General features: G+C 54.6%; 1 protein-coding gene across 1 annotated transcript; it reads right to left on the bottom strand.

The window, feature by feature from the left end:
* Positions 1–22,487, bottom strand: RSPO1 (R-spondin 1). Its single transcript, XM_035019056.1, has 6 exons — positions 22,338–22,487; positions 17,478–17,857; positions 8,725–8,916; positions 6,578–6,727; positions 6,132–6,320; positions 1–5,387 (listed from the first exon to the last, which is right to left on the bottom strand). The coding sequence occupies exons 2-6, from the start codon at positions 17,569–17,571 to the stop codon at positions 5,227–5,229; spliced, it is 786 nt and encodes a 261-aa protein (XP_034874947.1). The 5' UTR covers positions 17,572–17,857; positions 22,338–22,487; the 3' UTR covers positions 1–5,226.
* Positions 22,488–22,878: the final 391 nt, after the last annotated feature.

Raw genomic sequence — 22,878 nt, 5'->3', positions numbered from 1 at the left:
CACCTTCTCTAGCCACTGGCCTGGGTCTCTAATCCTTCTCACCACCGACCTGGCAGGCTGAAGGGGCCAGAGAAAGGGGGTCCCAGTTTCGTAGCTCTCCCACCATCCCCATCCGCGGCTGCTCGTCCAGGGTCTCTGTGATGCTGAAGGAGACTCCACCAAGCCTCCAGCCAAAACCTGTTTATTCTTCACCCCATGTCAGTTCTTTCCCTTGGGAGAGCCAGGAGGTACACCACACCAAAGCAGGTGCACCCAGCTCTGGTATGCTCGGCCTCAGCAACCCTGGGGGCATCTAATCTTTAGATCTCCTCTACTCCCCTAGAACAAGGCTTTTGTTCCTGCTCACTTTTACTAGCCAGACAGTGCTCCAACCCCTTTGCAGTGAATCTCTTTAATCCTCCAAAATGGAACTTGCACTCTCTGGTTGCTTTTCCCCTTCCTTACCACTTTCACCGGGGTTTTCACCTGCTGTCCACTTAGTCTGGTCCGGACCACAGCTGGAGAAGTTGGGGCACAAAGGCATCACCTCAGTGACTGGCCCTGGGTCAAAGGCTTGAATGGGGCCCAGGAAGCTGACCCTTTTTCCTAAATTCTCTCTCATTCCTTCTAAACCAAACCAAACCAAACAAACCAGAGAGGGGAAAAACCACTTAAAAAAACAAATCCAGAAAACAACTCCATCACTCAAAATACTGAAGTGGAAAACAAATCCATTCTCTAGAGACTTGGTCTGAAACATACCAGAGCTGGCACTGGCTAAGGTGGCCAGAAATGTCTTAGTCGGGACAGATCTGCGACCCCGTCGAGACCCCATCGAGAGGCAAAGCTAACACTTCCCAAATGACAACGTGGGCACATAACAGCCACATACGAATCAGGTGCTGTGTTTGTCTAAACCCGGGAGTAGGGTTAGGAATCTCGCCAGGACTCCCTCTCTCCAGCACCTGCTCACTCTGAAACTCACCTAGTGTGACTTCTGGTCAATCTTTACGGTCTCCAGCCTCAGGTGTGTTGCTTCTGGGGCTGTGCGCAGGTAACTGAACCCCATCGTGAAACCCACACCCTGCCACCAGCTCAAAAAACCATTCTTAGTCTTGAAAGGATAAGAAGAGACAGACAGGGGTGAGACAGGTCCAGGTGGGCTAACTTTTCAAGGAGGGACTAGAGTCCCACTGGGAAGCACCCAGCGCATTGGTGTCAGGAGACTTCCCTCCCACCAGTAATTCTGCAGGCATGGAAGCTCAGGACCCACAGAAGCCCACGTTATGTTCCCTTCCTTAGTGGCCTAGAGCTTCAGGAGCAACTTTAGGAGGCTCGAGGAGGTGATGCAGAGAAGCTGAATGCCTTAGAGTATCACCAAGGTGACACAGGAGATTCAGGAGGATTCGGATCATTCCAAGTTCTAAGATTCTGATTTTTGCTTTGATGTTGTTTTAAAGGAAAGCTTAAGGCAATGCTTCTCAAACACTTAATATGCATGTGAATGACTTGGGGATCTAAGGCAGATTCAGAGTCTTTAGGTCAAGGAAGGGAGTGAGATTTTGCACTCTTAGGCTCTGAGGTTGCTGATCTATGGCCACACTTTGAGTATTGAGGACCTAGGGGATCTGGGAGATTAGGACACGCCAGGGCCAGAGGCAGCCAAGACACAGAAGGGCTGAGGGTTGATGCCTAGAAGAGAGGCAGAAGAACAGAGAGACTAGAATCAGAGGCTGAGGCGGGAAAAGAGAAAGACACAGTGATGGAAAGAGGGACAGAGGAGGACAGAGTCAGAGAAACAGGGAGGGGCAGAGGTAGAGACCAAAACCGGAGATGAAGACAGATGACCAGAGAGATGGCAAAGATAGCGCCAGGGTCAGGGAGAGGAGGCAGTGGGCAGCCGGATCCCCAGGCTGCAGCTCAGGCTCCAAATCCTGGCCTGCAGTGAGGGGGCTCTCTGGTATGGGTGGGAAGAGCCCCACAGAAGGTCAAGTGCACGCACCTGAGATCCCCCACCTTCCAAACCTCCATCCTTCCCTCACCTGCACCAGCCTCCCCAGGCTCCCGTCTAGCTGTCCCTCCGCTGGGAGCCTTCCACCACTGGTTTCCCCTTTGTTCTCCTGTGGATCAACCTCTTTCTCTGAACTGGACACTTCCCAGTGGGTTTTAAATATTTTCAAGTCTTTCCCACCTTAAAAAAAAAGAAAAGAAAAGAAAAAAAGGACTCTCTCTACCTCCATCTCTCTTTCCAGCCCCTGTCAGGCTTTTCCCCTTTTCTCTGCTCAACTTCCCGAAGGAATTTTCTGTACTGATTTCTGCCCCCATGCCCGCTCTGAATGGCTCCTGCTGAGGTTACTATCGGCACACGTGTTATAAGTCCAACGGTCAATTTCCAGTTCTCGTTTACTTGGTCCCTGAGCACCTTAGGTCCTTGTGACCTCTCTACGGCTTGCGGACTCCCTGGCTCCGTCTCCTCTGCTCCTTCTCTGCCTTCTCGGCCAGCTGATCCCCATTATCTGATCTTTGTACCTGGAAGCCCGCACAGCTGAGTCCCCAGCTCTCTTTTTATGCGACCTCTTCCAAACCCTCAATTACCTTCTCTACACCAGTTCATGCTCCAGCTCCGACATGTCCTGCGCACACTAGACCTGCATTTGTGTCTACACACCATCTACTCGCCGTGGTCACCAGGATGTTTCAAAGACACCTCGCACTTAACGTGATCAAAACCTTGTCCTCCCAATCTGGCCTTCCTGACCGGTTCCCCATCTCAGAACACTGAACCATCACCCTGGGGGTGTTCGAGCCAGAAATGGGGACTTTGTCCTTGACACCTCCTCTCCCTTTCTTCCCTCTTCCACATCCAGTTTATCACCAAACTCTGCCAACTTTATTCTCCAAATGCCTTGTCACTTTATCCACTTCTCTCCATTTCCACCCTAGTCCGTGTCTCCGACACCTCTCACCTGTATGACAGCAATAGCCCCCGATGCAGCTTCCCTCCAGTCTGCCTTGTACATTACAGCCACCAGGATCTTTGCCAAATACAAATCTGGTCATCTTGGCTGGCTGCTTAGAACCCTTTAGCAGCTTCCTCTGGCTCTGAGAATAAAGACCCAACCACAGGAGACCTTTCTAGAATCATCTCATCTCACTTGCCCTCCAGGCCTTCCAGCTATATTGGGCCTTCTTTCAGTTCCTTGAACACCATGCTCCTTTCTGCCACAGGACATTTGCATGTGCAATGCCGTCTATACAGAACTCTGCTGTCCAACACAGTAGCCACTAGCCACGTGTAGCTAGCGAGCACTTGAAACACAACTGGTACAACCGAAGAACTGAATCGTTAATATTACCTAATTTTAATTATTAAATTAAAAATTTAAAACATAGTCAATTCAATCTTTGGAAAACTGTTAACTATTCCTGAAGCAGGAATTCAGGATGTGAGTCTACTTTTCAATTTTTATGAAATCTAAATACAAGTCAAGTATTTCTGGTGAAAATTTATAGTGTCCAAATTAAGGTACGCTGTGAGGTGTAAAAATACAGAGAATTGTTGAAGACTTAGTTTGAAGAAAAAAAAAGAATGTAAAAGATGTTGTTAATAATTTTTATATTGATTACGTTAGAAAGATAGCATTTTAGCATATATTTGGTGTAATAAAAGCTATAATTAAAATTAACTTCACCTGTTGCTTTTTACTCGTTAAATGTGGCTACTAGAAAAATTTTAAATTACATAAGTGGCTTGTCTGGTATTTCTAGCAGACAGCACTGGTCTAGAATACCATTCCTTCTCTTTGTCTTAACTTCTACTCATCCTTCAGAGCTTGGCTCAAATACCACCTCCTCTGAAAAGCTTCCCTGAGATAAAGTCTTATTTTTATTCACTTTTATTCACTTTCATAGCTCTGTGTATGTGCCGGTGGTTGCCTGGCCTTAACCCCACCCATTTGTAATTACACATTTATTGGAATGATCCCTTGGTTCATGCCTGTCACCCCTATCAACTTCTTATTCCAGGAGAGCAAGGCCCATGCCTGGCTCCCCCAAGAAACCCCTCAGTCCAGGGCCTGGCGCGCATATGGTTGCCAGTGGACACTTCAGATGCCACAGGAGGTCATGCTGTCCGCTGTCCTGCCTTTGGATCCAACGGTCCCCAACTGTCCCAGAGAGCCTGAGCACCCCCTCCCCCTAGGGTGCCACTATAGTGTTCTAGGACTCAGATCCTACCGCTCCCAGTTGGGAAGTCTTCCTTTATAGTGGACCAGAATCCCTCTTGTAGCAAGCTGGCCAGGACCTTTGTTCTATCCGTAGAGGTGATCGGAGCAGAGCTTCTTAAACTTGAATGTGCATGCCCATCACCCAGGACCTCGTTATAATGCAGACTCTGGTTCATCAGGTCTGGGATGGGACCTGAGACTCTCCCTTCTAACAAGCTGCCCAGTGAGAACATGGATGCTGGTCCACAGACCACACTCTGAGTAACAAGGCTGTAGAGAAGCTGGGTATCACCCTCAGAGTATCCTCGAAGTTTTTTTCCTGCCCTGGACCCTCTGTCCAGGAGGCCATTGGGGGGGGGGGTCTCTCAAAATTCAGCCCTGTCCCGTCTTGCTCCCACATACCCCACAAATTCCTGCACCCTGTGAAGGAATGTGATGCCCGTGGCTACCGTTGTCATTTGGTTTTGTTTTTAATTTGAAATAAACCTGTAAGCAGTTTTCAGAGTCGGGGCAGCCCTGATACGGATCATGGGTGTGAAACAATACTCTCCAATGATAAAGTCACACAGCTGGAAATGCTGAACAGTCCTCAAGCTTTGGTTCCTGTCTGCCACACTGGGCAGATCCTATCGGCTCCTCCAGAAGGCCCCACTCTGTTTGGGCTTGGACGCTGGGAAATGGTCCCTCTGACATATCCCTTAGGAGCATCTCAAACCAAGTCTGTTCCACTGGGCCCTCTGCCAGGCAAAGGTGACCCCTCCACCTCCCCACCCTGTTCATGCGGTGATGTCCGAGAGAGAAGTGTCTTCCAGTGGCCTTGATTGTGTGTGTGTGTGTGTGTGTGCGCGCGCATGTATGTTGGTTGCATGTTTGGACATGAGCCTGTGTGTGTGTCTGTGTGTCCATATATGTATGGAGAGTGTGTGCACACTTTGCCCCCAGCGCTCCAGTTCGGTAAAGCTTCCATCACACAGAGCAGCGCTGGACTCTTTCTGTGAGGGCCTGGAGGTGACGGATGTCCCTAGGTGGGCCCCGCAGGCGTGACCGGCCCCACTGTCCCTTGGTGCTGCGGCTGTTGCTGGCCCTTGCGTCTCCGAGCGCCGGCACCCACCTCCTTGCTCTCCTTCCTGCTCAGGTTCCTGTTGGCGTTCTCCCCCCGGCCCCCTTTCCTCCTCTTCTGTCCTGCAATCCCAACAGCAGGAAGAGTCAACAAAGGATGTCCTGCAGCAAGTAAGGAGGCCCCAGGCATGGCCCAGGGCTCTAGGAGGGGAGTGGGGAGGAAGCTGGGCGGGGGGGGGGGTTGAAGTCACTGCCTTTTGGCAGTGGGGATCCCCCTCAAAGCCTCTTCTGACTACCGGCCACTTCAGGGGACCCTGCAACATGGGTATGGAGACGGGGGTCCCAGGAGCCTTTCGCCCCCCATCCCTCGATGAACCAGACACCCTCCTCTTCCTTGTGTTTCCTCAGATCTTGGACCCCAATGGGCTACGATGTTTGGCACAGCACTCAGGACAAGCAGGACAGCCCCCAGCTCCTCTGCCCCACTCCACTGCCTCTGGGGGTAGCTGCCGCATCATTGCCAGCTACAGGCTGTGTGGCCTTGGTCACATCACTACACCTCCCTGGGTCTTAGCATCCCCCTCTGCAGCCCCATCTGACCTCTGAGGGTCCTTCCAATGCCAACCTCTGCTGGTTCAGAGGAAATGGGGCAATTGGAAGACACAGACACTAAAGCTTCCACCTCCCACCACATAGTTCTGGGGACTGCTCTCTGCCAGCACCCAGCACTGGTTCCCCCAGCATGGCATCTTGAGTTGGGGATTCCCATCTGGCCCTGGCCTGCGGCCCTTTCCCCAGGCAGAAGTGGTCAGACCTCCATGGCTGTCCCTGACTCCCAGCCCCGGGGAGGCAGAGGCCGCAGCTCACCCTCGGGACAGGGCGTCCTCCGCACTGTGCACCTGCGGGTCTCCTTGGTGTCGGAGCAGACAGCGTGGTCCCCACCAGGGGCATGGAGCACCCTTCGAGTCCGCTCCTCGGAGCCCCTCCGGAAGCCACAGAGCCTCTTCTTCTTGGAGCATTGCCCCCACAAGGACCACTCGCTCATTTCACATTGTGCTGGCAGGAAGGGAGGGAAGAGGGGGAGAAAGAAAGGGAGGAGGGGGTCACCCCTGGGTACCCCAGAATGCCCCAGGGGAGCCCTTCCCACCCTCTCTCTGCCTGAGCCTGAGGCTGGAGGCATCTTCAGTCCAGAGGGCAGAAAAGCCCTGGGACGAACCCCACAGGGTGGTCGGGGGAGGGGGTGCGGGTGGGAGGTAAGCAGGCTCTCCCTGTCCCTCCCCTGCCTCCACCCCCCAGCCCCCCCACAAACTCACCAGGACTGCTGCACTCCATGGTGCCGTTGGCGGCCGCTGAGCCCTCGGGACAGGCCGGATAGCAGCGGCCCTTGTGCAGGTACAAGTTCTCCTTACACTTGGTGCAGAAGTTGTGGCTGAAGCAGGCCTCACAGTGCTCAATCTTGCACTCTGAGGAGAGGGCCAGATTGGGGGCCTCTGGCTCATCCCCTGTTCCCAAAGTCCCCCACCTGAGGGCACCTCCCCCCAAGGGCAGGACCCTGGCCTGGACCTGCCATGACCACGGGAGAGTCCTGGGAGGGAGGGAAGGCAAGGACAGGGTGGGCAGAGGAAGCCAAAGTGGCCACTCTTCGGGGCTGGCGGGGCCGGTCAGCTAACACCACCCCAAACCCAATCCCAGGCCCTGGAACCAAGGTGAGGCCCAAGCAAGCTGGTTTCAGAGGAGGAGGGCGGGACCTTCTGGGGTTTGTGGGCAGGGAGAGAGAAGGGTCCCAGCATGTCATGGCACCCCAGAGGGCCACCTAATCAGAGTTGAACTGAGGGATGCAATGACCCCCGCTCATGGCTGTGTGGTTTCCTCTCCCCATTGCTGGGTGTCCACAACACCCCAAACCCTGGTTCCCCTCCTGCCCTGAGAAAAAAATCTGCTTGGAGCGGGGAGGAGAGATCCCAGGGCAAATTCCTCTCCCTCTGCAAGGCCCAGTTCCAGGAATGACCTTGGTTGGACTCCTGGGTCCCTCCCTGATCCCCTCCGGCCATCTCTCCCTCCTCTGGGGAAGTTGGGGGAGGGAGGGTCCCAGGGCCCCAGCTGGGAGCAGGCAGAGTCTTTCACAACCTCTCCCTTCCCAGACCGTGGGCAGGGCTGACTTCCTCCCAGTCTCTGGCACCTGAGGCTTGGGCTGCCAGTTTCACAGGAGCTGACACAGCCAGGAATTCCTACCCCAAATACCCTGAGGACCAAGAGGGCAGCCCCAGGGTCCCCCTTCCATCCTCAAAAGCTTCCCACCCTACTGCACCAGACCCCTCCTCTGTGCCTCCTGCGCTCTGTGGCTTCTTCGTCTCGCCCCCTCCCTCCTCTCTTGCTCAGGGCCCTGGGTCTGGTTGCAGGTGACATACGGTAAGGACAGCCACTACTGTGTGGTGCGCCAGACACTAAGGGCTTTCCATATATATGCCCCTGGCGACAGCCCTAGGGGGTGAAAACTAGCACTCTCATCTTAGAGATGAGGTTTTGAGAGGCTGCAACACACCTGAAGTTATCCAACAACAAAGAAGCAGAGTAGAGATTAGAACCCAAGGCCGATCTGGGTCAGCCATTTCCCCCGCCAGCCTCACTGTTGTCAGCCCCCCAAAAGCGCTCCTGTCACTTAGGTCCCATCTCCCTCCAAAGGCTGTTGTGAGACTCAGCTGATGCGTGATCTGGAAATGCGTTCTAATCTCCAAGGCTCTGAGCAAACGGGAGGGGCACCGGCATTGTTTACCGGAGTAGGTTCCCTGCCTGTCCCCCAGTAGGTCACAGCGAGCCTGAACAGAGGTGGGACAGCACGTGCCTTAGAGCACGTGGAACTGCAGCTGCTGTGGGAGAGCCAAGCCCAGCCAGCAAGAAGACCTGGGCACAGGAGTGGGGGCGGGGAGTGGACAGGCTGACAGGGGCTCGGATTTCCCTGCAGTCCGTGGAGCCGGGCTGGTTTTCAAGCAGAAGTGTGATGGGACAGGACACATGTTTCAGAAGCATCTTTCTGGCTGCAGCATGGAGGGAGGGCTCAAGGGAACCGGATGAGTGCTGGAGGACAGAGAAGCAGGCTACTGGGATGGTCCAGGAGAGACTATAGCCATGAGGATGGAAAGGAAAGGCAGCAGGCACGGTTTGGTCATTAGATGGATGGGAGAGGACATGAATGACAGGCTGGCTCTCAGGTCGATGACATGAGTGGCCCAGGACACCGCCGGAGTGCAGGTTTAGAGGAGGGAGATATGGTTCTGATATGGACTCGTGGAGCTGGAAAGGTGGATGGACTCTCTGAGATGTGGGGCTGGCAGCTGGATACTTGAATCAGGAGCCTCATCTCCCCTCCTCTGTGTCCCCTCTACTCCTCTTCCCTGCCCCCAACAATTCAAAGCACCCTCCCCCAGTGTCCAGAGCCTTCTCCAGCCTTCCCCACACTCACTGATGCACTTGTTCATGTCGGGGTTGCGGGCATCGAAGTATCCAGGTGGGCAGGAAGGCAAGCAGACGCCCACCTGGCGAATGTCGTTCCTCTCCAGCAGGATGAACAGCTTGGGCGAGCACTTGAGGCAGCCGTTGACCTCAGAGCAGAGCTCACAACCTTTGGCACAGGCCTGGCTCCCCTCCGCACTGACTGCAAGGGTAGAACAGGGGTAAGAAGGCGGCTGTAGGAGAAACCTCCCTCTTTCCCAGGCTCCCACAAGGGCGGGAAGTGAGGAGACTGGAGTTTCTTCGTACACAACGAATGTGCTGTTCAGAAAGTACAGGCCAGGATGACAGCTCCTCGAAAAGCTGCTTGACAAACCCCCCAGCATCATCTCCCAGGAGAACTGGCACAGATGCCCGAAGCAAGAGCCCCCCCCCCCAATGTCTCCCCAGCTCCAGGCACAACACGGGCTCACTCTCCAGGCTGCCTCTGCCATTTCCCAAGGAGCTACTGAAGCTGCACTTTTCCTGGAACCTACCCTGTCCCTCCCCAGAGGAAGAAAAGCTCAGCCTCTGGTGTGGAAGGAGGGGATTTTTTATCCATGAGAAAGTTTTAAGGTCAAGAAGGACAACGGGTTAAACTGAGAAAAAGATCTTCTGCTCAGAGACAGGAAAACAACTGGAATAGCTTAGGTCTGGAACAGTGGTCTCAACCAGAGACGATTTTGCTCCCCAGGGGGTATTTGGCAAAGTCTAGAGACATATCTGATTGTCACACTGGGGAGGGGGTTGTTGCTGGCATCTAGGGGAGACAGGCCGGGGATGCTGCTAAACATCCTACAATGCATGGGGTGGGGGTGGGGCCACAGCAAGTTGTCTGGCTCAAAATGTCAATGGTGCTGAGGTTGGGAAACACTGGGAAACACATCCTTTGAGGCAGTGTGATCTCCAGCCCCAGCACGGGGTCTCAACCCTTTGACGCCACTTGTTTAACCAATACTCCCCGCGCCCCTCCCAGGTACCCTGTGCCAGGTGAGTGCTAGGGACATGGAGGGAGGCTCGCCTGACCACTCCAGACTGATCTTTCAGCGGTGACAGACCTGCAAGCAGGCAAATGCTGACAGCCGCAAGGCCTAGCAATAGCGAACCCAAAAAGAAGAGAGGGGAAGGAGTCACGAAGAAGGTGCCCTTTGGGCCAACTCTTGAAGAATTAGTAGAGATTTGTCCATCACAAAGGAGAGATGAGGGTCCTTCTAGGAGCAGGCCCACAGAGGTAGAAAAGAACCCAAAGGGAACTGCAGGTGATTTGGGGTGCAGCAGGGGTGGGGAAGGGAATGGTGAAAGGCAATCATGCTAAGGAACCTGAACTTGATCCTGCCAGGCAGCATTTCCCAAAGAGCCTTCTTGGAACACACTTTCCCCTAGATGTTCATCAGAGGCTGTGGAGGAAAGGCCACTACGTCAGGGAAGACAGAACCACTGGGTCCGACAGGTCTAAATAGGATTCTTCACCGCAGGGCTTCTTCAACCCTTATTACACTCCTGTGCAAACTGACTCCCTAAAAGGGGGACAGAGGAAGTTTTATTTCCCAAATATTTTGGCCAAAGAACCCTTGTTTTGCAGCGTTTTTCTTGGGAACGGTCCGACTACTGGCTATTTTTATTTATTTATTTATTTTATGAATACTTTTTAGATAGTTGAAAGCTATCGGCCAAGGTGTGGGAGCTGGGCTCATTTACACGTTGGAAGGTTCCTCTGGCAGCTTGGATGGAGCCCAGAGACTGAAGGACCATTTGGAAGGAAGCTGACCAGATCATCCAGGTGAGAAAGATGAGAAACATCTTAAACAAAATTCTGCTCAGTTGGAGATGGACAGAAGAAGATTTAAGAGAAACTGGCAAAGGAGACCAACAGGAGGGAGGAGCCTGGGGTGAGTGCTAGGGTAGGTGGTGGAACAGTGGGGCCGGTCACTAAACAAGGTCCATCCCACGGGAAGAGAAGCAAGTGGAGAAGGTAACACAAAGAGAGGTTTATGAGCCACTTAGGAGCAAGCATGAAGCGAGGAGCTGGAGATGCAGGCTGGGAGCAGAGCGCCAGGGGGGATCAGAACAGATAGCAGGAGATCACGCAGCATAGCGGACCCCGGGCTCAGGCTGGACCTGTGCCCCGGGGCAAAACACAGTGTCTCGTGTGCCTCCTTTCCCACCACTGGAAACGGACGTGAGGATGTCCTCTCTGGAGGGCCCTGGGAGAAGCACCTGCTGCAGGAGTGATCCCTGATTTCAGAACAGGAATGAGCAAGAGTTAAGAAGGTGAGCAGAAGGGGAAGGGTCAGGAACAAACAGCCATATAACGACCACCAGGACCATAGTAGTGGCTGCTAACTCCTAAATGTGGTGCGCTTACTCTGTTCTCAGGGCTCCTCACGCATTCACTTACTTAATCCTTACAATCCACGAAGCAGGCGCGATTGTTAGTTTGTAAACCTCGTTTTTACAGAGGAGGACATGGAGAAGTTAAATGACTTGAACGAGGCATTGCAGCCAGCATGTATGCCAGGCAGAGGGAACAAAGTTTAGCAAGGCCAAGGGCAGGACCACACGAGGTGATGTGGAGGCCAGAAGTACAGGTAGACTGATTTTTTTTTAAAATATAGAATTGATTTGTATAGAGCCAATGTTAATTAATCAATACATTCAAAAATTAATGTTGTTCTTGGTTTAGTTCTTCTAAGAACAAAAATACCCAAATGTTGCATTTGACGTTATGAGGGAGCTCTTGGGTTTAATTTTCCACTTTGGGCCCTTATTTGGCTCTATTACAAATTAATAAGTTACTGTAGATTTTAGGTACTGCTTCTACTTCAAAGCTACTATATCCTCTATTATTCAAGGTTTTTACTGAATTCATTGTTCAAATGAATGTTCCCAAATAAAAATTTTAAAAATCTTTTTTTTTTTTTTTAGAAGTGGGGCACCTGGGTGGCTCAGTCATTAAGTGTCTGCCTTTGGCTCAGGTCATGATCCCAGGGTCCTGGGATCAAGCCCCGCATCGGGCTCCCTGCTTGGCGGGAAGCCTGCTTCTCCTTCTCCCACTCCGCCTGCTTGTGTTCCTGCTCTCGCTATCTCTCTCTCTGTCAAATAAATAAAAATGTTTAAAAAAATCTTAAAAAAAAAAAAGAAATGAATGTTCCCTCTATTCTTGCCTTGGTTTCAATAACTGAACTGATCCCGGCATCCCATTTGCCAGCCAGATAGCTATGTTCCCATGCTTATGGATTCCATCCTTGTCACTTTTATTAAGGACAGATTTGCAAAAGGCCTTCTCAGAATCCTGCTGCCCACCTCCCATTCAACCAACAACTCATCTCTGTGTGCATTTCTCTTCAGATCTCTCAGTGACAAAGCAAGAGAAAGCGCGGAGCACTAGGGGTCTGAAACCAACATGGGGGGGGGAGCATGGAGGGAGTGGTTAAACGTGAAGCTGGAGAGGGAGGCAGACCAAGATGAGGAAGGGTCTTGACTCTGTACAAAGGAGTTTGGACATTGTGAAGGCAGTGAAGAATTACTGGGGGCTTTAAAATCAGAGACATGGTCAGGATCACTCTGTGATATGGAGAATGGGTTGCAGGGATGGCAAGTCTGAAGGCAAGAAGACGCCTCAAGCTCGAAGAGACAGGGCTGAACTGAGAAGTTGCAGAGGAGTTTACACAGGTGAGATACTCAGGTGGGAGAATCAATAAAACCAGGTGGTAGGCTGGACCTGGGACTGAAGGCTGGGGAATGAGCAAGCTGAGGGTGACTCCAAGGTGTTGGGCTTGTGTGACAGGGTGGCCCTTGGCCCTTCACCGAAAGGGGACCACAGGAGGAGGAGCAGGTTTGGGTGGAGGAATGATGAGTAGTCAGGTTTTAGATGTGTTGAGGTTGTGGCTCCTGTGGGACATCTAGGGGAAGGTGTCTATTAGGCAGTTGAACCTGTGGGTCTGGAACTCAAGAGAAACATTTTGCCTGGAGACTGCAATGGGGAGTCCTTAACATGAAAACAGTCATAAAGGCACGGGGGTCCATGAGACAGAAAGGACAGTGGGTCGAGAGAGTGAGCAAAGGAACCAGGAATTTAAGGGAAGGGCAGAAAAAAGAAAGGCCACTCAAAAGCACAGTGAATATGAAAGCCAAGAGCAGAGAGCACTGGGCAGGGCAGAGAGGGGTCGCCATGCCAATGCTGCTGAGGTGTCAGGCAAGGAGGCAGCAATAGCACCCCTGATGGGGGCAGAGGGCAGTGGTTGAGGAGTAGAGGAAGGAGAGCCATCTCATTCAAGAAATCAGCTATGGAGCAGGGGAGAGAACCCAGGGATCCATCTGTGGAAACCATGGTCATCAGTGGTTAAATCATGTGAGTGGGAGTCATCCTGAGGCAGAGGCTGAGCAGTGGGTCAACACCCACTCAACAGGTCAGCAAGGAGGAGGGGCTCGGAGAGAATCTGAGAAGGAATCCTGGGGGGGGGGGGTTGCTGAGGGAGAGTGGGCACAGGAACCAAGTTGCAAAGGGGGAGATGTGCAGGGACAGCTGGGGGGAGACCACGGCTGGCACGGGGAGGTGACCGACTGGCTGACCCCAAGAGGAGCAGTTCTGGTGGAGTGGGGGATGGGAAGTGAGTGGGAGGGGTGGAGGTGGAGGTAAAGGGAGGAGAGGGCCAGAGAGCATCGGAGAACATAGGAACAGAGAGGGGAGAGCAGCTGGGAGCAGGGGCTGTGATCATGAGCCTCTGAGACTCCGAGGCTGGGTGAACTGATGGAGTGAAGACCCAAGGATACAGGAGAGTCGCAGTGCAGAGCTCAGGTGGTAAGACTGGCCTTGGGGCTTGAGAAAGGGACAAAGGGAATTGAGTTCTATGAAGTTTGGGGGCTCAGGAAGAGGAAGGAGAGCTTATCAAGGAGAAGAGGGGTTCAGTGATGGGCAGGGGTCAGTTCAATGAGGAAAGGGATGCTGGTCAAGAAGGATAGGAACCCAAGGGTGTTCTCAGCTTAGTGATACAGATGCATGGGCAGTGCGGTGCTAGACAGCCACAGGGAGGGAGCTCTGTGTGTGGGAAATGGAGACCAAAGAAGATGGTGGGCATTGGGGGGGTGCATAATGATTCAAAGGGAAAAACTGATGCTCATTCATTCCATAGACATTTACTGCACACCTAACACTTTCCCAGAAGTGCTAGGAGCTGGGGACCTAGAGCTAGAGCTGAGGTATAAACAAAGGCCCACCCAGGGATGCGGCAAGCAGGACTGGCTCACACCATGTAAGTGGATGAGTAATGGAAGGCACTCCCTTACCCAGCCAGCTAGGTGAAGAGGGTGTGCCACACAGGAGGAACAGCCTGTGCAAAGGCTCTGAGGCACTGAACATCCTAGTGCATTCACAGAATGGAAAATAGGGCTTTATGCTACTGGCAGGGAAGGGGACCTCAGAAGGGCATGGCCAGATTCACCACATGCAAGGTTCCTATGCCTATGATGGAGGGAGGTGCGCAGGGGAGGCAGCCTTGTAGGGCTGTAACCTCTCTGTGGAGGCTGGGTGGGCTGGGTGAAGTTGGAGGGAGGTGTGCAGGGGAGGCAGCCTTGTAGGGCTGTAACCTCTCTGTGGAGGCTGGGTGGGCTGGGTGAAGTGGAGGGCCCTCGGAGAGGTCCTGGAGCCTGCTTCCCAACCTCTTCACAAAACCCGCTCACACAGCTCTGCTCCCCCTCCCCCAAGTCCTCAATGTAGCCCACTTCGCCAGACCAGGAAGGCAAGGCTGTGCTCCCCTCCATTCCCCTGGGGCTTCTTAGGCTCCTTCATCCATTCTTGTGTAAAACGCTTGCAAATTGATGTTCCTAAAACCAAAACACCCCTGCCTAGAGTCCATCCATGCCTCCCTATCACCAGCAGAATTGAGACCCAACTGGTCTTATTAACTTCTCCACCTGGCCTAAAAAGCTTCCATGAGCTGATCCTATCCGCCTCATCTCTCAACACTACCCCTCAGCTATATAGAACTATTTTTGTTTGTCTGGACACATCACGCTATTGCACACCTCTGTGCCTTTGCTCAAGTTGGTCCTTCTGCCCGGAACATTCTCTGCCACCTCCTGAGCCTGACGAACTCCTCAGAACTAATGTCACCTCCTCCAGGAAGTCTACCCTGATCTCACTTCCCCACAAAGTCTGGATGGGGTCAGATGGGGGAGTCGGGCTTCAGTGAAGGAATGAGGGCTTCATGGGGGCAGGACTTGAGTAAGGGGCCCAGGAATCACATAGGAGAAGGGTCTCAGTAAGGGGAAGGAGTACTCAATGCAAGGAGTAGTGAATAAAGGTGGGCACCCTGAGGAGCAGGAAATCCCAGGCAGGAAAACATTCAGGAGAGCAGGTGAGGGCCAGCGAGGAGAACAAGAGGCTGAGTGAGTGATGAGGGGGCTCGGGGAGGGGATGGGTCCTCAGTGAATGGGAGAGGAGGAAGTCGTTCCGCCAGGGTTCCTAACTCACAGCTAAAGAGCGCTTTGCTCAATTTCACCCCCTCCGCGCAGGGAGACCATCACCCAGGCCTGAGATCAGCCATTTCTGGACTCAAAACTGGTGTATGCCTCGTGATCAGAGTTCTATCTGGTGTCTTCTGACAGTCCTACCGACTTGCAGTTCCAGATGGCAGACAGAGTGGACAGACCTGACGCTCATCTGCACAGCCAGCCTACCTCCGCACGCTGGCTCCCCACTGCCCCCCGCCCCCCACCCCGTGGCTGCAAGGTCTGAGGAGCCACACACCGCATCATGGGCCTCCTTCTTCCCTCCCCACTCCCTGGAAACCCTGGGGCCACATGGTTCATATAACAACGACATGCATCCCGAAGTCTAGACAGAGCTTGATATTTTATAAAGGGTTCCCAACCAATTTATACACAGAAATAAAATCTCCCATAGGCTTTAATATATCCCTTTACAATGACCCTGGCAGCTTTATGGTTTCTATTCAACAAGCATCATCCAGCAACATCTACCCTCATCCCTCTCTGGGTCCTCACTGCACCCCGAGTCTTTCCCCACCCTCACATGTCACTATCAGGGACGTTTGTCACTCACACCACTTGGTAATAAGAACAGGGTTCCCACTGCCGGGGCTGTGACCGGGGGCTGCCTCCTAAGTGGACCCGTCAAACTGCTGCCGTCGCCTGGCTGTTGAGGGGACCGGGTCTTTCCGATGCTCAGGCCAGTCCTCTGTTGTTGCTGTTTTCAGTACAACAGACTGGAACCCCGATCTTCGACCCCTGGCTTAGGGAGGGGGGGGTGTGGCTCTGCCTGTGAGTGGAAGTGTGACCACTAGTGTGCGTAGCACGAGCATGAGTGGCCCCTCTCGTTCGCTCGCGTGCTCTCTCTCTCTCTCTCCTCTCGGAAACAGAGGAGACTGCTTACAGACCACTAAACTGCATCGGGCCCAGGGAGTCCAAAATACCGGCCGCAACAGATGAGCAGGGAGGAAAATCAAGGCCTCGCTGCTGATTAAACCTAACCGTCTCTAATTGTGTGTTAAGCCAGGGATTTTCAGCTTCACCAATTCTCTGAGCTTCTCTCCCTGGGCTGGGTTCTGGCCTTGGCCCTGTCGGTCAAGACCCAACAAAACTCCGCTGCCTTTTGACCTTTCCGGGTGGGCCTCAGTCTGAAGGCCTCAGAGTGAAGCAAGAGGTGCTCGTGCTGCACGTCAGAGGAGCGTGACATCCCTGATGGGGGACGCTGAAAGGGAGAGAGGCCTTGGGATCTGTACCAGAGGCCCCCTCCCACTCCCTAGCCCCGGAGTGGCCACTCCCATCCGTGCTGGGCAGGTACAGATCCCCCATCCCCATCACAGGAGCCTGGCTGAGGCCCCAGGGCTCTCAGGGCTGCCTGGGATGGGATTCTGTGGGGACAGGTTAATCGTGAGCTCCATCAAGCTCGTTTTTAGGAAGACGGGACTCACGGGAATTGGGTTCCAGTATCGACAGGGTGTCCTTAGGCCTATCTGTACGATAAGAGAATTTTTTTTTTTTTTAAACTGTGAGAACCCCTCCTTCCAGTGACATCTCACATGAAATCTTGCTGAAAACAGGAAAGAGTGAGGCACTCTGGTTGGATGAGCAGTGGGGCCAGACTCCTTCCCACTGCCTCCCCTTCTGCCCCCAGCACAGCTCCCTGAATCCTACCGCGCAGTTAAAAACCACAGGAGTGGACAGTCTCACGAGCCTCCCTACTCTGCTGTCTCTGCCCCCGTGATCTTGGCAGGGAAAGCTATTGCCCAAGCTGAGTAGGGTTCCTGGCCCCAAGGGGTTACCGGGGGCTGCACTTCAGCCAAGACCCAAAGAAAAGCGCCGTGAACTCCTATCCGTGAGGAGGGGGCCAAACACCCTGGGGCTGGGGCCACAGCAGCAGAGGGACACATCTCCATGGATACCACACAAAGCTGGTGTTATGTCAAAGGGCATAATCCACACACTGGATCCTCACAAGAGAGGGGTTAATCTAGAAAGCAGAGTCTACAAAGGGGAAAATAGACAAAGTGGGTAATCTACAGAGTGGGTAATCTCAACCAATTAATCCACACACCGGATAATCCACAAACAGGATCATCTATTGAGTAATCTACGCAGTTGTAATAGACAAAGTAGAATCTGCAATGGTCATCACAGATGAAACCACCGATGACCCTCTAGTCCCCAGGCGGCCCCCTCCCGCTCCCAAGGCCAGGGGTGGTCCAGCCCCGCTCCATTACTCACTCCGCCTCTGCCTCTTCCCCTTGATCCCCCGGCTGCCGGCAGCGAGATGCATCCAGCTCAGAACGAGGGCCACCACACACAGCCCAAGCCGCATAGTCACTTGCCAGCTCCAGGCCCCTGGTAGGAGGGGTGGTCTCTGGGGGGGTGGACAACACAGGGCTCTGGCTAATGCCTGCGGGGCTGGGTCAGCAGCACGAGGCCCAGGCCTGGGCCGTATCCCAAATCCACCATAATCTTAGTTGGGGACAGAGAGGGTGTGGGGAGCCCACTTCTTCATCAGCCCATTGGGAGGTCCAGAGAGCTTTCCCCAAAGGCACCTCAGGGTGTGTCACATGGGAGAACTCTTTGTCACTTCAGCAGGGACACCTCCAAAAACCAACCTGTTGGGGGAGAAGAAAGAAAGGTTAATTCTGGGGAACCATGGGGTTCCCCCAACTTATGCCTCCTACCCTCCCATGTGGTCCCATGCCCTGAAGACTGTGAGGAACTCAGCATGGTTGAATATGACAAGTTACCCACCTGGCCCCCCTGTAGAAGAAATCTGCTCCTTTTCCTAGGAATTTTGCAGAATCCCCTAACCTGGGACTAGAGCCGGCTACCCACACAGCTGGAATATGGTAGACACTCACATCCAATCTGTGGATCCCTGGAAACCAGCTGGCCCCACCCCTGCCCAATATTGGCCAGCTCTAATTGGAAGTGCTTCTTTAGATCTACCCTCCAGACCTCATGCTGCAGTAATAGCCTGTGTCTTGAAGAGGAGCTCTCTCTGCCCTTCTGTGAGTGACCCCTCAGCCCTCTCTTCCCTGTGCTGAGTCACCCCTGTGCCTTTCACCTGTGAAACTAGAGCAGTGGCCCCCGACAAGCTGGCAGACTCTGCGTGGCCCTCTGGGCTTGGCGGGAGAAAAGGAAGTAAGGCTTCCCCCGGCCACAGAAACTCTGACACAGCAGGCCCTGCGGGCCTGGCCTTTGTGCGAGGATAAAAGAGGCAGTGATGCCCGCCCTGGCCAGAGACACAGAGAATGGGGATAATCCCCCGGCCCAGCGAGAGCCAGGTCTCTGGACCCGATGGCCGGGTGATGGGGGCAGGGGGAGCCGGTCCCTCCCCAGTGCAATGTGTCTGGAGCCCGACCTGGGAGTCCGGGCCCCGAACACCGCACTGCACACTCGGGATCACACACTCCCGCACATTCTCCCAGCCGAGGCCTGCTCGAAAGCGTGGCCCCGCACACTTGGCTGCAGACCCACCCACGCTCGCCCAGGGACAGGAGGAACCAGCCAGCCTTCAGGAAGCTTTGAAGATGCCAGGGAAGCATCGCCATCCCACCCACTAGCTAGATGCCTCTGGACAAGTCACTCAGCCTCTCAGAACGTCAGTTTCTTCATCTATAAAATGGGGATAAAGATGCCGGTTTCACAGGCTTGCTCTCAGAGTTGGCTGCGTTTTGGCTTAGTAATGAGAAATCTGAAATGCTGGAGTGGCAGTGCCCCTCCCACCCTGTCCCAACCCCTTTCCCCTTGGCCTCTGGGGGAGGCCCCAGGGAGCCCACCTGCATGGGAGATAAATCATTATCCCTCAAGGGAGTTCAGCACTTCCCTCCTCGGCCTCTCCCACCAGCTTTGAAGGCCAGTCACACTCAAGTGGTTAAGCTGCCCCTGTGAGAAGTGTTTACACGAGGCTGACGGGTCCCACCTGGCTCTGCAGCCAGAGCTGAGCCGGGGCGGGGACGCCCCCAGCCACCCCCAAACACCAGCCTCTGCACGCCCTTCCAGTACTCCCTGCGTGAGCTGCGGGAGCCTTCCTCCTCCCCAGTGCCCACCACACACTTCCCTCACCTGCAAATTGTGGTGGGTTGGTCTTCCAGCTGAGTTTATCAAACTGGGGTCTTTAGCCAGAGGCTGGCTGTAGAGCATGATGGTTAAGGGAGGAAGCAGAGTGCTTGGCTTTCAATGTGGGCAATGCTATGTATTAGCTGTTACCGCAGGCTAGTTGCTTAGCTGGTCCAAGCCTCGGTTTCCTTATCTGCGGGCGGGTGGTGGTTTTTTATACTTTAAATGAGCTAATACATGAAACTGCTTAGAATGGCACCTGGCACATCGGGAGGACTCACTAATAATTGTATTTTCTATGACCAAGAAGACACAATTCTGTGTCTACATGCCAATGGTCATCTAAAAAGCAACACAGGTGTTTTGCTTTGCTTTGGTATCATCTGAATACGGATCTTAATACTGAGCACTGTTATGCAATTTCCATATTTGCATTTACCCCAGTGTGATCACTCACTATCACAGGGTTAACATTTAATCGAGGCATTTGTGAAACTGAGGTCTGAGGACTCCTGGCAGATACACTCTCAGGACGCCATAAGTCCTGACACTGGACAAACACTGGAGGAGAAGGCCGCATCAGACAAACCTGGTGTTAAATTCGGGGCCTCTGAGAATTTGGTCTCACGGTGTGATCAGTATCAATGGGATCCTAGGGGCAGAAAAGATCTTTGCCTCTCCTGTGCCTGCCCGGCTCGGTGCCTGGCACACCAGGCTGGGTGCTCAACAAATTGTCAGCTCCCTTCCTCGCCCTCCCTCTACTTCACCTCTATCCCCCTCAATCCTCCTCCGTCTTAGCATTCAGCCTTCCTTTTGCCATGCTTATCCGGTCCTTGCCCATGAAGATCTTCTGGCCCACTCCCACGTGAATCACTATGGAACCGTGATCTCAGCTGACAAATGGACAGGAGGATCCAGATCGGAATATCACCAACACTGGCCTCGTTCACCTACCACTGGATGGGAAGAGATTCCAGCACTTTAAAAAGTATATACATATAGAATCAACCCTGAAAAGGAGCTAAGTGTTCCTTATGCCAGGAGTATAAGCAACAAATAGGAGGGCAGCTAGCTAGCTGTGGAGGGGGTGCACTGGAGGGCAAATGTCCCATCTAAAGGGAGCATGTGCTATTCAACTCCAGTGCACTGTCGATAGGCAGAAATAATGATTTAATATTGTCAGACCTTCTGATTTTCTTTTTTTAAAGAGAAGTTGAAAATTCACAATTTGATGTGAAATCCGATTTTAAAAGCTGGACAGGTCTCAGACTAAGGACGCTGCAGTACCAAGCCCCAGAAGATCACAGGTCCCTGCATCCATCTCCCCGCAGCTAGTCCCTGCCCCACCCCACCCCCCATACAAGCGTGGTGGGCACACACACAGACTACCCTGGACAGACAGAGCCAGCAGTGGGAACTGCTGGTAGTAATCACGGTCTCAGGCATCATTTTGTCTCTGCCAGGTTCAGGGTGAAGGGCTTACATTCATGAGGTGCCTGCACCACCTGCCATGTGTTAGGCAGGCCCTCATTTACTCAGCATAACTCTAAGAAGGAGGTAAAATATTCCTATTTTATTGGCACTGAGAGGTTAAGAGTCTTGGGGTGACAAACCTAGTCCAGTGACCAGCGAGTGGGGTTTGTTGCTCAGGACTGGGTGTCTGGAGGGCGGGGCAGGGGACAGGGAGCTGACCACGGAGGTGGGGAAGGAACTGGCGGCAGAGGCAGAGCTGGGGCGGGAGGCCGTGCACAGGCTAGGTGGTCTGGGGAGGGGAGGACACAGGCTGCCGAGGGGAACACAGCTGGGGGTGGAGCTGAGGGTGGGGGGGGACTCGCTAACCCCCACAAGGTTGCAGTAACTTTCACCTTCTTGCCTGTAACACTATCAGGATAAATTGGTACTCCGTCCAGGGCCGGATACAGACCCAAAAATGTAAACCATCCCGATAATTTCTCATCACCCCCCCCCCCCCCGGGCCCGGCTGCGGGTGGGGAGTTTCGGCCGCGGAGCGGGCTGGCGGGCGGGGGCAGAAGTATTGCTGGGCTGGGGGCGGGACCAAGTGCGTGCCTGCCCGACCTGTCGGGATTAGCGTGTCCGCCAGAGTCAAGCCAGGTGCTGGGGCCGCCCCCCACCCCTCCAACACCGAGGGCAGCCAGGAAAGGCTCCTTCACGTCCCTCCATCTCTGCCCCATGCGCGCAAATTCTTCTTCCCTCCCCACTGTCCCGGAGAGGCCCAGCAGGTGCAGGGGGAGGGGAGGCGGGCCTGAAGTCCCTCTCACTGTCCCCCCAAATCCAAGAGAATTCTCCAAATCCAAGAGGCCAGTTTCACAAGAAAGCCCCTGCCCCCAACCACCCGCACCCAGAATCCGTCTTTGCCCTCCTCTGAGCCCAGGGCGAACACAGCCCCCCACCTCTCCCCAACCAAGCAGTACCATCCGTCCCTCAGCGCCCGACCTGAGGGCCAGTGAGTCGCGCCACCTCGCAGCACCCTGGGGGCGGTCGTGCTCGCAGCCTGCCACGTCGGACCCGGACCGGGGCTGCGGGACTGAGATGGGAAGAACCAGGGGCCATGGGACTCAGGGGAATTCGAGGCGATGGCACCAGGGATCGAGAGCTTCTGGACTGGGGAGGGGGGGCGAATAGGACTGAGTGGCTTGGGGAATCCAGAACGATCGGTTTCGATCAGTTTCAGATTCAGAGTCGGATGAGATCAGATTCAGAGTGAGGACGATCACAGGGGGCTGCGGGGTGGAGGGGAACCCGAGGCAGCAACCGGGAGGGGGCTGCCCATTGGCTTGAGGGATGACGGGGGTGGAGGCGGCAAGGGTAGCAGGAGAGGCTGCAGGAGGTGCCCTCTCCCACCCTCTGACCGGACAGCAGCCAGAAGTCCCCTTCCCCTCGCTGTCGCCCCCTTGCCCCCCGCCCAACGGCACTCAGCTCAGCCGAGCCCCGACGGGAGGGCCCCGGCACCCCAGGTCCCGGGAAAGGGGGCGCTAGGGAGGTGGACGGAGCAGGTCAGGGGGCACTCACCTCCGCGCTGCCAGCCGCGGCGGGGGCAGGCCCGGGAGGGGCGAGGGCGCGGCCGGCTCGCCCGCCTGCCGCAGGACTGTCCTGGGCGCCCGGCTCGCCCGCGCTCCGCCCGCGCGTTCCTAAGTTGCTCAATCTGCGGGCGGCTCACGCCCTCCGGGGCCAGCGCCCCACCCGGCGCATCGGTCCTTTGGGGCGGCTCGGTCCGGCCCTCACTCTCCGCAATGCCCCACTCCGGCGGTCCGCTCCCCGCTCTCCGCCCCGTGCTGGGGCTCTCCGTCGCGCCTCCGCTCTGCCCGAGCTCCCAGCCCGGAGAGGGGCCAGTCCTCCGCTCGCACGAGGGAGGGAATCCCCCCCTCTGCAGTCCCACCCCCCGAGCCGGCCCCCCTTGCCGGGATCCGCAGCAAAAAACGGACTGGAGTGCCAGGCCCGGGAGTCCCTAGCCCCCTCCCGCAAGCCCTTGCCCGCAGCTGGGGCGCTGCGCTTGGAGCGCGGGACCCGCAACTGCACAAGTCCTCTGGACCCCGGCGCAGACCCTCTGCCG

Source organism: Mirounga leonina, unplaced genomic scaffold, assembly GCF_011800145.1.
Source record: "Mirounga leonina isolate KUSES-001 unplaced genomic scaffold, KU_Mleo_1.0 Mir_173, whole genome shotgun sequence".
In the NCBI taxonomy this organism is placed as follows: Eukaryota; Metazoa; Chordata; class Mammalia; order Carnivora; family Phocidae; genus Mirounga; species Mirounga leonina.
Note: the sequence above shows the minus strand (reverse complement) of the source record. Positions and strands in the feature narration are given on the sequence as shown.

Coding starts and splice junctions, on each gene's coding strand:
- RSPO1 (XM_035019056.1), bottom strand. CDS start 17,571: ATGCGGCTTGGGCTGTGTGTGGTGGCCCTCGTTCTGAGCTGGATGCAT. Junction 6,728..8,724: donor CGACATGAACAAGTGCATCA/GTGAGTGTGGGG, acceptor CCCTCTCCTCAG/AGTGCAAGATTGAGCACTGT. Junction 6,321..6,577: donor CATGGAGTGCAGCAGTCCTG/GTGAGTTTGTGG, acceptor CCTTCCTGCCAG/CACAATGTGAAATGAGCGAG.